General features: G+C 34.3%; 1 protein-coding gene across 1 annotated transcript; it reads right to left on the reverse strand.

Moving 5' to 3' along the window:
* Positions 1–3,951: 3,951 nt before the first annotated feature.
* LOC133875445 (myb-related protein 306-like) lies at positions 3,952–5,633 on the reverse strand. Its single transcript, XM_062313585.1, has 3 exons — positions 5,383–5,633; positions 4,982–5,111; positions 3,952–4,845 (listed from the first exon to the last, which is right to left on the reverse strand). Exons 1-3 carry the CDS (start codon positions 5,513–5,515, stop codon positions 4,161–4,163), a joined length of 948 nt encoding a protein of 315 aa, XP_062169569.1. The 5' UTR covers positions 5,516–5,633; the 3' UTR covers positions 3,952–4,160.
* Positions 5,634–16,119: the final 10,486 nt, after the last annotated feature.

A 16,119-nucleotide genomic window follows, 5' to 3' on the forward strand; every position in this document is an offset into this window, starting at 1 on the left:
ACCTCCCACTTCAGAGGCAAATCTTTTTCTATTGTGGTTAGAATACGATGGCTGCTACAGTGTTTTCTCTATGACGTAAGCAAAATGCTAGATTGTTCTAGAGGAGAAACATAGATTCTGGGTGAATTCTTTGAGATATTTTGTTTTGGGTTAGATCAAAATTCAACAACTTTAAGAGTCTATGCGATTCTTCTGTTTGTCACTCTATAGCTGGGTCTTGAGATTTTTTTTTTTTTATGCAATCTTTTAGTTTTATTTACCCCTTTTTTTGCTTCGTTGTTGTCACTTGTTTGTGTAGGCTCCTTCTAGCTTTTAGGCCGTCTTGTTTTTGAGGGGTTGCAATTGCAATTTCACAAATATATGATTTAAAAGTTCAAGGCCCAAACAGTTTTGCTAGATGTTTTTATCAAAAATCTTGGACAACAGTGGGGGGCGAGGTATGTAATGCTGTTATTAGTTTTTTAAATTCTGGCTTAGTTGAAATTCCCATATATTACTCTATCCCAAAAGTAAAAGCCTCCTCTAGAGTGTGTGAATATAGACCTATTAGCCTGTGTAATGTATTGTATAATTACAAAAGTGCTAACTAATAGGTTGAAAAAGGTGTTGCCTTGTATTATTTCTCAAAATCAGAGTTCCTTCATCCTTTGGAGGCTTATCTCTAATAACATCTTGATGGCTTACGAGGCTCTTCAGGCAATGGATGCTCGATGAAAAGAATGGAGTGGTATATGCTGTATATGACCCTAAAACTGGATATGCATAAAGCCTATGACAGAGTGGAATGAGATTTTCTAGAGGGCATGATAAGGAAGATTGGTTTTGTAGAGAGATGTATACGTACAATTGACTATGACATGCATCAGGACAGATTCTTACTCGGTGCTTATTAACAATAAACCCCATGGTCTCATTACTCCTTCTAGAGGGCTCAAGCAAACTGATCCCTTATCTTATTATTTATTTATTCCGTGTGAGGAAATGTCAAGTTCTATTATTCATATGGTGGGCAGAATAGAATGATCATATGCATACCTATCATTATGGGGTGGGGGTAGAAGACTGAGTCATCTCATTTTTGCGGATGACAACCTATTGCTTTGAAAAGCTAATATTATTATATTGAGCAAAATACAAGAGCTTTTGGAGATGTATAAGAAGGCATCGGGGCAGAAGCTAAACAAAGAAAGAACACATATTTTCTTTAGCAGGAAGAACACTAGGTCGGAAGTAAAAGATCATTTTCTTTCCTCAGCGAGGGTGCAATCAACACAAAGGTATGAACAATACTTGGGATTACCAGCTCTAGTAGGCAAATAAAAAAACAATTACTTTTAAAGGTATAAAGGAAAAAATATGGAATAGGCAAAATGAGTGGAAAGAAAAATTGCTTTAACAAGTGAGGAAGGAGAGTCTCCTAAAGGCTATTATTTAAGCTATTCCAACCTACACTATAAGTGTATTCCAACTACCCAAATTGTTATGCCGTAAATAAATTCTTTGATGATGAAATTTTGGTGGGGACATAATTAAAGGAAATGAGCCGAAAATTGCTTGAATGAGCCGAGATAGTATAAGACTGTCAAAATCTTAGGTTGGTTTGGGTACATAGATCTAGAATGTTTCAATATGACTTTGTTGGCAAAGCGAAGGTGGAAATTACTTCACAATCCTAATACATTGGTGGCAAAATTTTTAAAAGAGAGATACTATAAGAATGATACATTTCTAGAGTCAAATTTGGGATACAAACCGTCTTATGCATGTAGAAGTATTTTGAATGCTTAAATTCAAATAAAAACAGGTTTAGTACCATCGAGAGTGGGGAATGGGAATTCAATAAAAATATGGGAAGATAAATGGCTACATAATCCTACTTTCTATGCTATCCAATCTTCGATAAGGATTCTTGATAGAGAGAGAGAGAGAGAGAGCAAAAGAAACTTATTGATGAAGATACAAACTGGTAGAAATTCTCTTTGACTAATGAGATTTTCAAGGAGGAGGAGGCTGTGAGCATTTGTGGTTTGGCCATTAGTCCCAATAGGCAACAAGATCAAATGGTCTGGATTGGTACTCATACGAGGAATTTCGATTATAGAAGTGCCGACCATCTCAAAAAAAGGAAGAGATTCGTAGTAAAAAAGAGGAAGCTTAAAGATCCAAAATTATAGTAGTCTATTGAAGTGAATCTGGAAGATAAGTGGCCTGAGGGTAGTCAAGATGTTCTTATAGAGGGCTTGTAACAATCTTCCTCCAACTAAAGAAAATCTCTTTAAATAGATAATAGTTCAAGGCCCGCTTTATCTCATTCGGGGTCTGGTAGCAAAGATTATTGGTCATATTATTTGAAGTTCTTCATGTTTGGGCTACATGTAATAGGAAGATTCAGAAATGCTATGGTGAAGCAAATGCTCTCCTAAGTAGTCTAGAGAAACTTATGGAAATATAAGATGATGATCATGATTTAGAGTTGGTAGCTATGGTAGTAAGATGAATTTGGCTCTGATGAAATATAGTGGTTCACGGGGGTTAATTAACAACCACATTTGTTTTTTAATGCTTCATAGGTTGGTATCCTCATTCATTAGAATGCATAACAAACTAGGACAAGTATCCTTTCTATTTCACTTGAAATGAAGAGAAGTCATTTTATGGTTATAATTTAATGTTGTTGCATGCATCTAATGACATGTAAATGATGTCACATCATTTAAATTTTTTGAATGATATGCCAACATATTTATCATGTAACATAATCTACACCGTTAGATATAACAATATTGCATCCTAACTATGAAATAGCTCATCTCCATTACAAGTGAAATGGAGAGGATCCTATGAGGCCTCTTAATTGTGATCCACATGCCTGGGTGCACAGAGTTAATTAGTAATGGTAGCAATGACAGAGAAAGCCCCCCCCCCCCCTTCAACTCTTATGAAAAAAAAAATAATTAAGGTTTTTTTCCTATTGGCCCCTAGCAAGAAATTTTTTGACCCCTTAGCCCCTTAGCCCATTCCTTTTTATCATCTCTTCAATTGGTTTCATCTTATTTGGAACGATAACTTTATTGTCAAAACTTTTTCCTTTAATATTTCACGGGTAGCAACAGACATGTTTGAGAAGGTAACAATAGAAGGAATTTTACAATGTTGTAGAGGCCAGGCTTTGTTCATAGTAAATGAAAAGGGTTTAGTAATTAAAGCAGTGCATTGGAAGAAGACATGTGTGGATTTAAAGAATCACACGCCTGACAATGCTCGATTTCCTAAGAATGTGGCAAAAATAACGTAAAATGGAAAAAGAAAATAAAAATAGTTAGATGGCATTAGAAAAATCTAGAAGATATGTGTTTCATTTGTTTTGTGTTGTGTTTAGCATAATGTGTTTTGTGTAGAATATAATGTGTTTTGTATAACAGTTAGTTGGCTATTGTGTTAGTTAGAGTGAGCTGTTCTAACAAAAGGACCAAGAGAATGTTAGTTTCAAGAGCCACGTCATTCAGGTAAAGCCTTGCGAGAAGGCCAAGAAGCACACAATTCACCCAACTGAAATTTTTCAATTTTCGTACAAAAACTGAGAGCTTTTTTATTTTTATTTTTTATTTTTCATTTTCTGAATCTTTGGATTTCTTTACTTTTTTTTTTTTTTTTTCTAAAAAACTCTTTTCACTTTTGCTTATTGATTTTTAATTTGAAGGGAATAATAAAAATATCAAAATTGGATTATGTTTAATTTATTTAAAATTTACCTTTATATATATACTTTAATCTCTACTTAAGAAAAAAATTTATTTAGCCCCCTCCCATTAAAATGTTTGGCTCTGTCCCTGAATGGCAGCATGAAAGTAATCGAAAAGTAAATGAATATATAGCTGTAATTTTCTAAATTATTTGGATTGCATTCATGCTGAAGTCAAACCTAATTTCATTCTTTACAATGATGATCAGTTCTAAGAAGATGATAGATTTAATTTATTTACTTAATTAAGCAGCACATATAGCATATTATATAGATGTACTTTTGATTTACAGTTTCTTTTCCTCCATTAAGGGGGAATCATCTTTCTGCTTGGGCTAGAAAGAAGTTATACAGACGGCTCAAGGCCGAAACAACAAAGACAAAGAGACTCCTAAACCTAGCTAGGCTGAGTTTCATTTTAAAACAACCCTGCACCGTCCTCTAACGACATGTTAATTAGGTCTTCTTGGCCGTGAGCTGTACCATCATCAAAGAGCCACTTCTCTAGCAACGTGAGAGGGACTTCAGTGTCCGAATTCGACTTGCTTTCATCCTGGAAGATGCTTGCTTCTGGTGTCAAGTTTGCAGCCTCGTCCACCGACACAGATTGAGAGACATCAGAGGTGGAAGAATTGAAGCTCAACAGCGAATCAAAAGCTTCTGGTGTGGTGGCACCTTCACTAGAGCTCGAACCGGTCGCATGAAGTTTGTTGGAGGAATTCTGAGTGGTTTCTGAGTTTGTCTGAGCTGATTTTGGGGAACTTTTCTTCCAGTTCTCGAGCAATCGAGCTATATTTTCAGCGCTTGATGCGTATGTGGACGCTTGATATGGTCTGGTGTAAGGGGGATTTGAGTCAGGCAGTTGGGTTGGCTTGTCAAGGGACAAAGCCTCACACAGGGCTCGCTTAGCCATGTGGATATCTGTTTGGAGTCTTCTCTCCCACTGGCCTTTGGGTATTGTCTGCGAGGCTGAGAACTCATCTTGATGATGCCCATCGAGGCCTCCATCATGCTTTTTGAGCTTCTTCTTTAAATGGGTATTCCAGTAGTTTTTTATATCATTATCTGTTCTCTGTGGAAGATAGGATGCTATGGCCGCCCATCTACGTACAACCATTAAAAACTTTCATGAATTTCCACAAGAGAGAGAGAGAGAGAGAGAGAGAGAGAGAGAGAGAGAGAGAGAGAGAGAGAGAGAGAGAGAGCGAGCGAGAAGAGAGTAAGAGAGGAGGATCTTACCTATTACCCAAAAGAGCTTGGAGGTGGACTATCATCTTCTCCTCATGATCGGTGAAGTTACCACGCTTAATACCGGGACGGAGATAATTTGTCCACCGAAGCCGGCAGCTCTTACTGCATCTAAGCAAACCTGAAAACCCACATGGGGAATGAATGAATTAAACTTAATCAAACCATATAGAGAGACTAAATCTGAGTGTTTTTGGTTATATTACTGCCAAGAGAAACAAAAAGGAACCAAGAGGACATTGAAGGAGGTGCAGGATATTAATTACACCACTTTAATGATCAAACCAACCCAAAAACAAACAAGAACCTTCGATAAAATACTAAACGATTGGGAAGAAGAAGCTTTAAAGAGAGAAAAGGAAGTAATTAATACATAGGGGATAAAATATTACCTGTATTAGCAGGAACTCCTCTCCAATTCCCTGGTCCATGTTCTTGAATGTAAGAGACCAAGATGATGTCTTCCTCTGGTGTCCATGGCCCTTTCTTGACACCAACTTTGTCACAGCAAGGTGGCCTCCCCATTTCTTTCGATTTCTCAACGGCAAGGTGGTACGGTGGACTTCCTTATGATCTCTGAAGTCTCTTTCTAATAAGAGATGTAGAGACAGGCGTCCAAATTAGGTGTTGCCTGGTCTGATATGAGTATGCAGGATATATATATAGAGAGAATTGAAGAGCCCAAAGACTGTTTCCTCGCTGACCAGAGGTAAAAGGTTTGCAACAAAAGAGTCAAAAAGAGCATTTACTCATTGCTTGCGAAAAGTCAGCTATGCTTAGACCTCTCTCTCTCTCTCTCCCCGCCACACAAAACCGTGTGGCGTGGCATTCAATACAGCTACTTTGGTGGCACCGAAAAAAAAAACCCAAGTTACTATTATCTTCTAAGTAAACTTTTTGGCCTTTCCATAAATGAGTTATTTTCAAGGAATTAAACTTCATCCTTGTTATGTGTGCAAGATCGATCTAAATGATGTGCCTCTTTAAGCTTTTCATGTGGCCTTTTTACTTCTCGTGAATGATCAACATTCTACAAACCTTACGCCCATGTGCATTTACCAAAACGAGAGAGAGAGATCATGTTCTCTTCGTGACTGAGTCAAATATCATGGTAATTAAGTTGGATTATGCATGTATGATCGTATTGTTCTGAAATTAGGGTTTGTGGAATCATGAGGCACATTTAGAGCTTTCACAGTAGATGCCTTATAAGTGATTTCATTCTTTAAATTTAAGGAAAATACCAAAAAAATCACAAAAAGTTACCCATAACAGACATACCTTATATTTTTCTATTTCATAGGAATGCTACAATGTAACTCATTGTATTGGATTGCACTGTAGCATTCCCATGCTTTATTATAATAATAAAAAAAAAATCAACTCTCATCTCACAGTGCGCATACCTCCACGGGTCTCAACCCTTCAAAACCAAACAATCCATCTACTCCGGCCAACCTCCTCCATGCTATATTGCTATAACCCATCACATTACCACCAATCAACCATCAACGACAAACATACAAACAACCAATCCAAACACAACACCTTATCCCAATTGAAAACCACTACCAAAAATGAAAAATTAAAAAATTAAAAAAAAAAATCCCCAAACAGTCCACTGCCCCCCATCAGAATCCCCTCTCCCCATGCTACCGCACCGCCACCACCCAAACCCACCACCACGCCGATGCTACCCAAAACCAAACCAACCACCACGCAACAACTTCTCATTGCACGGCCTATGCCGCTCGTGCACCTAGCATCCCAATTGCGCGATCGACCATAGAGCCACTACGCCTTCACCTTCCGACGTCCACCATCATCCCACTGCCCATACAGCATTTTGACGGCCGCAGACAATGCTGCTACATCCTGTTGTTGTATCCCATGTTAGAAAATCGCGCCATCATGATTACCAGATGTCATCTTCCTGTTTGAACAATGAGAGACAGAGACAACAGAAGCCGAAGATGTGAGAGAGAGAGAGAGAGAGAGAGAGAGATGGAGACGAGAGTGACGGGCGAGAGAGGAGACGAAGATGATAAAGAGAGAAAAAAAAAATAGTTTATGGAATAAAGAAAAAAAATCATTATTTTAATGATATAGGAAAATGTAAAAGGAATATATTATGGGGTGTATTTAGATAGGGAAGTAAAAAATAGTTTATGATTAGATAACCTATGGGAATGCTCTTATAGTAGTAAACTTGACATTGCACCATGACACAATTATTTGAAAAAAAAAAAAATGACAATATTATTGCTAGTAGATTTGCTTGGTTTATGGGGAATATAAGTGAAATGGAGGTTTAAATTTTGTTTCGTTACTTTTAATATTGTACATATATAGTGCTACCTATTCAAAATTTTAAAAGAACATGATATATTCACCACGTAGCACCATACGTCAAATATTATATGAATCATGAATTGTTGATCTGGTTTATGATGGTCCTTCCGGTTGCGGAGCCACGTGGAGTTGTATGGCCGTGGCCTTTACAAATTGTTTTAAAAAAAATTATGTATAAGGAAGATTTTGTGTTAAATGGCCCCTACAGACAGACGTTATGTACTTTAGTGAGAGCTACTAAATGAGCATTTTCAGTTATGAAAATTGTTAAAACAAGATTTCGCAACAAAATAGAGAATGAATTTCATTTAAATAGTTTAGTTGTCTGAACTAAAATGAAAATTACTGAAAGCTTCAATTCATATTTAAAACTTGATTTTGTTTATATAAAAGAACATTGGCTTCAATTTTATACACTTATTGTATTATTGCTGACATGTTACGTTGCTAATATATCAATTTTGACATATATTTATAAACTTTTATTGAGATATTTTTTGCGATACACATATTATGTGATAAATTACTTTATTTCTATTTTAAATCGTGTTTGTTATATTTTTAATTTGGCCTCATGATAATTAATTAATTTTGCGTTCAAACTGTTGATGATGGGGTGAAAATAATAATAATAATAATAATAAAAAAAAGTATGTTTAATTATCTAGTGGGGGCGAGGCTTGTAAATTGTAATGACCAATCAAGGAATAGGAACCGCACTGCATGGTTTTCTTCTCATTGGTGCTTGCCAGATGGATGATGGTTTTTAGATAGGGACCATCACGTTGGTGGGCTGCCACTCTTCAATGCTATCCATGTCACATGGAAACAAATTGCCAATATTCGTTAGGTTTCTTTGAAAAGAAAAGAGATTGAATAATCCAACTTTTCATTTGTATTTATCACATTCGATCATTTTAATTATATATTTTTTTTTTTGATAAGAGATCATTTTAATTATATTCATTGAAGTTACATATTTTAAATAGTTTCTAATTATGCCAATTATTAATTAAAAATAAATAAAAATTATTACTTAAAATATGTTACATCGATCAGTTAAATAAATATAAAAAATGAATGTGAAACATTGCTCAAAAAGATTATTGGGTGTCCCATGTAAGGCGGGAGCCAAATGGAACTAGTCAAATACTTGCACTTTCTTTAGAAGAAGAGGGATGCTACACATGCACCATTCATCCCCCTTCATCCTCCCTTTATAATAAAAAAATTGATTTTAAGGGAAAGGAGAAGACAAAGGGGGATGAGTGGTGCATTTCTAACATTCCTCGTAGAAGAATAAGTAGTTCACATAAAAGATGCCCCTCAGTGTGTTAAAGATATTGTAACGTTGTGATCAAGTTTAATTATTCTAGCTCATTAATGAATAGAATGAGAGATTGATTTTCTTTTTTCTTTTTTCTTTTTTCTTTTTTTTTCTTTTTTTTATTAGAAAAAAGGAGAGATTATTATATAACTAAGACCATGCAAATTCCCTACTCATTAATTACTTTTATTTCTGATAATCAGGAATATTCCTTGAACGGATAGGATGGAGGATACATTATTAAAAGTTCATCCGATGATCGACTTTAATCATTTTTTTTTTTTGGGGGGGAAAATAAATTTCTATTCTTAAACCATTAGGAAGATCCCAATTGGCTAAACTCTCAATCCAAATTGATGGCTCAATTTTCCGTACTGATAATTGGTGGCTATATATTATGTTGATGTAATTAACAGTTTGAAATACTTAATCATGAGTGTGACTTTGATAAGTATTAGTGGAAACTAATTTTATCGATAGTTATAACTAGCTAGCTAGTCATTTATATATATAAATCACCGTGCAACATCCTTCTTGATCATGGATGATTTCTTATTCATCCAAAATCTCTCTCTCTCTCTCTTATAAGAATAAAAAAATCAGTCACACAAAGCTGATTGTTTCTTATTAGATCATAGCTACAGATCGAAAAGGACTAGCTACTAGCTAATTAACAACAGCAGATAACATTTCGAGCTCTAGATGCAAGGTAGCATGTATGTGTGTATATATATATATATATATAGAGACAAGCCAACCAGCAATGCTTTTTAATTTTTAACCGATAAGTAATTTGGATGTTATGTGCGATGAAATTGGCCAGACGATTTCCAAGTAGATCGAGATGGTATTTTTTTACACGTTTCGTGAACTCGACACGAATTTAATACAAAATTAGTGGATTAGAGTTGAGGGGGTCTAACCTGTGTAATTAAATGGATCGAGTTATGGTTAATTTATATAGTCTTTTACACATGCCTCGACACGATCGGAAGCCAATATTAGGCCTGAAATTTTTTGACACAGGCCACGAACTCAAAAGTTCAAAACAAACCCAACACGAAATTAGTGTGTTAGTATTGAAAGGGTCTAACTTGTTTAATTAAAAAACAAATATTAAATATGTACTATGTGTACGTTTCTCATCAAATTTGACAAAAAGAAGAAAAAAAAAAAAGGTTTAATTAATATATTTCTAGCTAGATCATGTTCCATACGTACCAGGACAAACAAACATTCACAGTATAAACAAAGGATAAGTAGGCTTGAATACTGCAAGAGTAGTAGATAGTGAGAAAGAGAAAGTCAAAAGTGTTTTAAAGTTCTGGAAGGAATCCACATGCATGATCGATATGCAGAAATAATCGTATGACGCTAACTATCCCGTATTGTTACAATTCATTTGTCGTATTAAACTTGCTGACGATGATGGACGGTACTGGACAGCTCCAAGGAAGAAGACGAAGATATAGATCGACGTATGCTTGCTATTAGCTTTTTCATAAACACTTTCTGACTATTTCTTACTCTAAAGTCCAAGTATATTTATTGGCCGGGCAAACCATTGTGGACCAAACCAAAATTCAAATCGCAAGATGCGTCTAGCCGCCGAGCCCACGTCCATTAGTGTTAATGACACAAGAAAACAAATCAAGTTGGGATATTTTTGGCATTTTGTTGCAATTTCCGATCCCTGTTCTGCTGTTCAAATTAATGGTACGTAGCAGCAAATGCGGTGGACAAGTACGTACGAGATTTTTGTTTCCCCATCGAGTTTGTTTCGGTGATCATCGTCTAATAAATTCTACACATTGCCGAGCGTTCCATTATTTCTTGCATTTCACATTGCAATCTACAAGCTAGCTAGCTAGGTAGCCGTATGCAATGAACCTATACAGAAAGTAATTAAACAGTTCCAGGATATGGGTTTCAACACACGTACCCATATCCTGCCATGGAATTAAACAACTCATGTTATCATTTCAAAATGCATGTAGTACTCTTCTATATATGCATGACTTTCTCTTTATTGATAGCTTCAACCTTGGCCTCCATCGATCAACCCACAAAAGATTTCATGCATGTGCTGCTCGATCTCTTATCCAATTCCTTACCTGATGCAGGCTGTTTACTCACGTTTGAAGCTGAAAAAAGACACCAACAGTTTTAATTAGTTGGTGTCGTTTGAACAGTATGTAAGAAATTATATATGTGTCCCTTATACACATTTAATTCATTGTAATGGTTGGAATTTAAATAATTATCATAACGGTAATTATTTAATATAAGGATTGAATATGATTTATTCCACATTAAGTTATATGAAATCGTAACGGTTTAAAACGGTTTTTATATTAAATTTTCTGATTTATTCTCCTTGATGGGAGGAGAATAATCAGCTATTTATTGATGATGAGGGTCCCTAGCCTACCTATATAAAGAGCCATGTGTATTCATCTATTGGCACACTTATAGGCACAGGCCAGAAGAACTCTCTAAATTTTGTCTTTTCAGAATACTTAGTGTTGCAGAAAATTTATTCGTTCTTCGTTCTTCATCAAGCTTGAACAAAATATGGCTGGAGATATTTATAATTCCGCTGCTTATTATTTTATAGCATTTTATTTTATATATTATGCTTACACAGTAAACACCATTAAAGCTAGACTTTTTCTTTTTCTTTTTTTGTAGTAATAGAAGGATAATGAAAAAAAAAAATAAAAAAATAAAAAAAACACACCATATAGGACTATACCCGAATAAGGGGATGCAGGGGAGACACACCAGCTAAAAACATATATTAATACTCTCCTTTGCCTAGCCGCCCCAGTACTCCTGGCCTCCAAATAGGACACAGGATAATGAAGCCACGAAAGCAATCTTGCCATTTGGTCATGTAATGCTGGGGCAAGCATAGGTGGTAGTTAGTGTGTTGATATCGTGCACAATAATGATAAATAGTATAAAATGAAAAAGAGAGAACAAGAGAAAATCAAGACACAGATTTACGTGATTTAACAATATGTCTATGTCCACATGAGTACAACTATATTCAATAATTGATTTAAGGTTATAATAAAACCCTACTGTACCAACATATATGAAAATATGAGTTACTACACTAGTACTCTTGTATTACTCTCTATACCCAAGAGAATATGAGCAGGGGCAGAGCCGGCCTTCCAAACTTGGGAGAGCCAAATTGAAAAAATAAAAAAATTGGGGGGGCCAAAATTAGAAAAAATAAAAAAATTAGGAATAAATTTTAATTTTTTTATTTGGAGAAACTTGGAGCTTGGCCCCCCAAGCTCCTTAGTAGCTCTACCACTAAATATAAGTTACTTGTTCCAACATATTATTCAATGGGTGGTGTTTGATTATCGTTGTTAAGGTTTTTTTTTTTTTTTTTGAAAAATATTTTTGTGTGACATAAAGATGACAAAATTTTTTTATTTTTATTTTTTTTTTAAAAAAAAAAAAATCGTTTGGCGAAGGTTTGGCAAACAAGTCCATATTTGCGGTGCCGCCGTGTGAAAGGGAATATTGTGCGTGGCTGCATGCGGTCATTGCGGTGTGATGGCGATCTAAGAGTGCACATCATGGTTGAAGTAGTGATGCGATACGATTCTTTCTTTTTTTTTCTTTTTCTTTTTTTTTTTTTTAAAAAAAAAAGGTCATTTCACCTCTAAAATCATGTTTTGTCCAATTTAATAAAGAAAAGTATACATATCTCCCTTAAACTACCATTTAATTGTTAATGTACCCCTCAAACTATCAATTATGTCAATATTTCTCATCAAACTACTAAAAAATGTCAATGCCCACCTTAAAACCAATAAAAAAAATAAATGACCCTAAATTTTTTTAAATAAGACAAAAATGTCCTCATAAATTCGAAAAAAAAATTAAAAAAATTATTTAAAAAAATTAAATAAAAAAAAACAAACGAAAAAATTACTGAAAATTATGAAAACAATTTTTTTTTTTTAAAAAAAAAAAGAAAAATAACGAAAAAAAAACCAGTTTTTTATTAAATTTTTTTTTTAAACAAAAAACAATTATAATTTTTTTTTTTTAAAAAAAAAAAAAGAAACAAAACCAGTTTTTAATTTTTATTTTTATTATTATTTTTGTATAAATTTTTTGTTGATTTATATTTTTTTAATAATTTTTTTACTTTTATTTTATTTTAATAATTTTATGAAGAGTATTTTTGTCATTAGGGAGACATCGACATTTTTTTAGTAGTTTAGAGGGGGACATTGACACAATTGATAGTTTGAAGGGTTATATATACTTTTTCCTATTTAATAATATACAATATATATTAGGTCACATCATTTAAAATTATGTTAATGTAACATTATATATATGTAAATTATAATTATTAAATGCAACAAAACAATATTTTCGGAGTTTTACGCAAATTATTACCAAACACAACAAAGTCAGCAAAGCTGGTAAGTGTAACTGTAACATCTTGTCACTCAAATATAATTAGGTCAATCTATTAAAAAAAAAAATTATATATATATATATACAATTAGGTCATATATATCCTTATTCGTACGTGGTCCCTATTCGGGTCTATCCACGTGTATGGAATGTAGTTCAACTCTGGTCATAAAATCAACTTCACAATCTGTGGTTAGATTCATCACAGATTGATGGACAAGATGGAAGGGTATTGACTTTGAGAAAGCCCCGTTTGCATAAAAACAATCGTCCAAGTGGCGCGCAGGAGCCACTGCCACCTCTTATGTACAAAATATTGAATGAATGGTACGTTGATCTTGTAATTAATTAATTAATTAAATTTTGAAGCTATCGTGTGGCATCTGGGCCCATCCTCCATGTGATCCATACTTGTGGCAACGAAGGAAACGTGTGTGGAGCATCGAACCACAAAAAATATGTTACTACTATAGATGATACTCTCGATTATGTTATTTAATTAAATTTAAGTGTTTAGTGGTTGACGTGAATTTCTTGAGTCGATGTCCGGACAGTTAATAAAGATGGACTGTAAATACGTCGGCAATATGTACGTATACACATTAACGGACCAATAACGGATTGAGCTTTTATAATTGTTTTTTGCTGTGTGCTTTTGTCAAATCAACATGACAAAGGGTACTAACTATGATCCGGCATGTTAGGTGGAGAATGGAGCCCGCCACCCAACTCAATTGTCTTTGGTTGATGCCATGTGTCACGATCATGATGCAAGAGGATCCTAGAAGAGTTTCAATTGGAGGGAGTTACCACTGCTCCTGTCACATTGAGATCAAGTGAGTTATGAGGAAGAGATTTTTGGATGCAACACCTCTATAAGCCATGTGAAATTTTGAATTGTGGCTGTCCTGGGGCTCCCACTCCCGACAGATAATTCAATGTGTTTTAATCCTAGAGAGCTTCTAGCTGTTGACCCATGAACTGACGGGTTTTAAGGTACAGTATAATCTCCGGCTACATGTCAAACCTCTGTGATCCTCTTCACTTGAGAGTGTTGAGACGGTGGCTTCAACTAGGCACCTTTCTTTGAAAGGTGCTGCATATTGTCTTTGCTTTACTAATTAGTTGTATCTATATGATTGATTGTGGTTAAGTTTTGTTTGTTACTGCCGTTAATACTTTTTAGAGGGTGTAGGCTAGCTCGCTCAATCTAAAAGAAAATAGACTTTCACTTATCAAAAAACAGATTTAAGAGGAGGGAGCAGATCATCTCCTTTTCTCTTTCTACTGTCCGCTCATACCTTCTTCATTTTATTTTGGTTTTTTCTTTTATTTGTAGGTATTCGATCTCCGACTAGATCAGTAATTTTGGCTTCTTCAATATGCATCTATCCATCTATCTCTGTGTTGTGCCGTTTATCTCCTCATTGACAGCTGTTGTTTTTTGGTTGTCTTTTTGCTTTGAATAAGAGTTTCTTCTCTTTAGATCTACCCTCATAGACTATTTATGCTCACAACTGGTTTAAATAAAATTTTCTATGATATTTGGCTACCCTTGTCTTAGATCTAGTCTGCTCGAAGCAAATATGCTCTTTAACCATTTTTGTACATGGGTTAGCGGAAGATAAAAATCATAGATAGTACTTTATAATTATAAGACTTTTATTAATTTGTATCTCTATGACTATGTAACCTCATTACATGTGATTATGATTTTACAGAGCTTTATATTTTGTGATGTAAGAACTTTATGCTCGTGATCTTTGATCAATGAAATACTTAGATTTTTCGTTCAAAAAAAAAATCTAAAAGAAAATATCATACGACTTAATTATCAAAAATTTCCTCGTTAGCCTCCACGCCGGTGTTACTCTTGTGGTCTTTCGATCTCTTTGTTTTACACATGTCCATAGCTCGATCAGTCCGATCATGCAAAAATATGCATCAACATTCACTAACACATTATAACATTTATTTATTTTTTTTTTTTTAAAAAAAAAAAAAAAAAAAAAAAAAAAAAAAAAAAAGGCTTTGTTGTGCGAACTGTAATTCACTATCTCAATTTGATATAAATTGGTTATCATTTCAGGATTATCCTAATTAATGTCGCTGTCGTTAAGAAAGTGGATATAGCCAGAAGTGCATGGTATCGGACAGATTTTTGGAAGGTGCCATAAATTGGTTAATATGAGTGTTATCAGAGTTTTGCTTTTATCATTAATTGTTAAAAGGTCGATGTATGAATGAAGTTATCCAGAATTTTTTTTATTTTTTATTTTTATTTAAATATAGAAAAATGATATTTAATAGACTCTCTTCAACAACGGTCATATAACTATGATAATGCGGTAGTGAAAATCAACCCTTAATTTTTTTCTTTTTACTAGCCATCATTAATTCAAAGTGTTGGAAGAAGTGGCTCATATTCTCTCAGGCATAGAAATTAGAAAATAATACTAAAATATTAATATAGTGGCCTATTGGTGAAGCAACGTGATGCCAACTAGCCTATTGGGGATGATTAGGTTGGGGGGGAGGGGGTGTGGGGGCGTTGCCCCCGCTGTACGGTATAGGGTATTTTTGAATTTTTCAAAATACGTTCGTACAATTAGGGTTTTTTTTTTTTTTTTTTATAAATATGTTATGTTGTAACTCTAAATCATAAATTGAAATATAGCTGCATTCCTGTGGACATAGAAAACCACGTAAATCTGTGTCTTGACTTTCTCATACTTTCTCTATTTTCGATTTCATATTATTCATAATTATTGTATAAGGTAATAACACAAAACTAATTTTTACTGTCACATTATTATAATTGTATGGCAGTCATACGAGAGTCTATTAAATAGCATTACTATTTTTTCATTGAGAAATGTTATTTAGTAGACTCTCATACAACTATGATGATTTGTTTTTTATTCTTTCAGTAATTAAATATCGGTATCAAAATATCTTTGTGCTTGTAGAAAACCATGTAGAAAAGTTTTGATAC

The sequence above is a fragment of the Alnus glutinosa genome, chromosome 8, assembly GCF_958979055.1.
Source record: "Alnus glutinosa chromosome 8, dhAlnGlut1.1, whole genome shotgun sequence".
NCBI classification, from domain to species: Eukaryota; Viridiplantae; Streptophyta; class Magnoliopsida; order Fagales; family Betulaceae; genus Alnus; species Alnus glutinosa.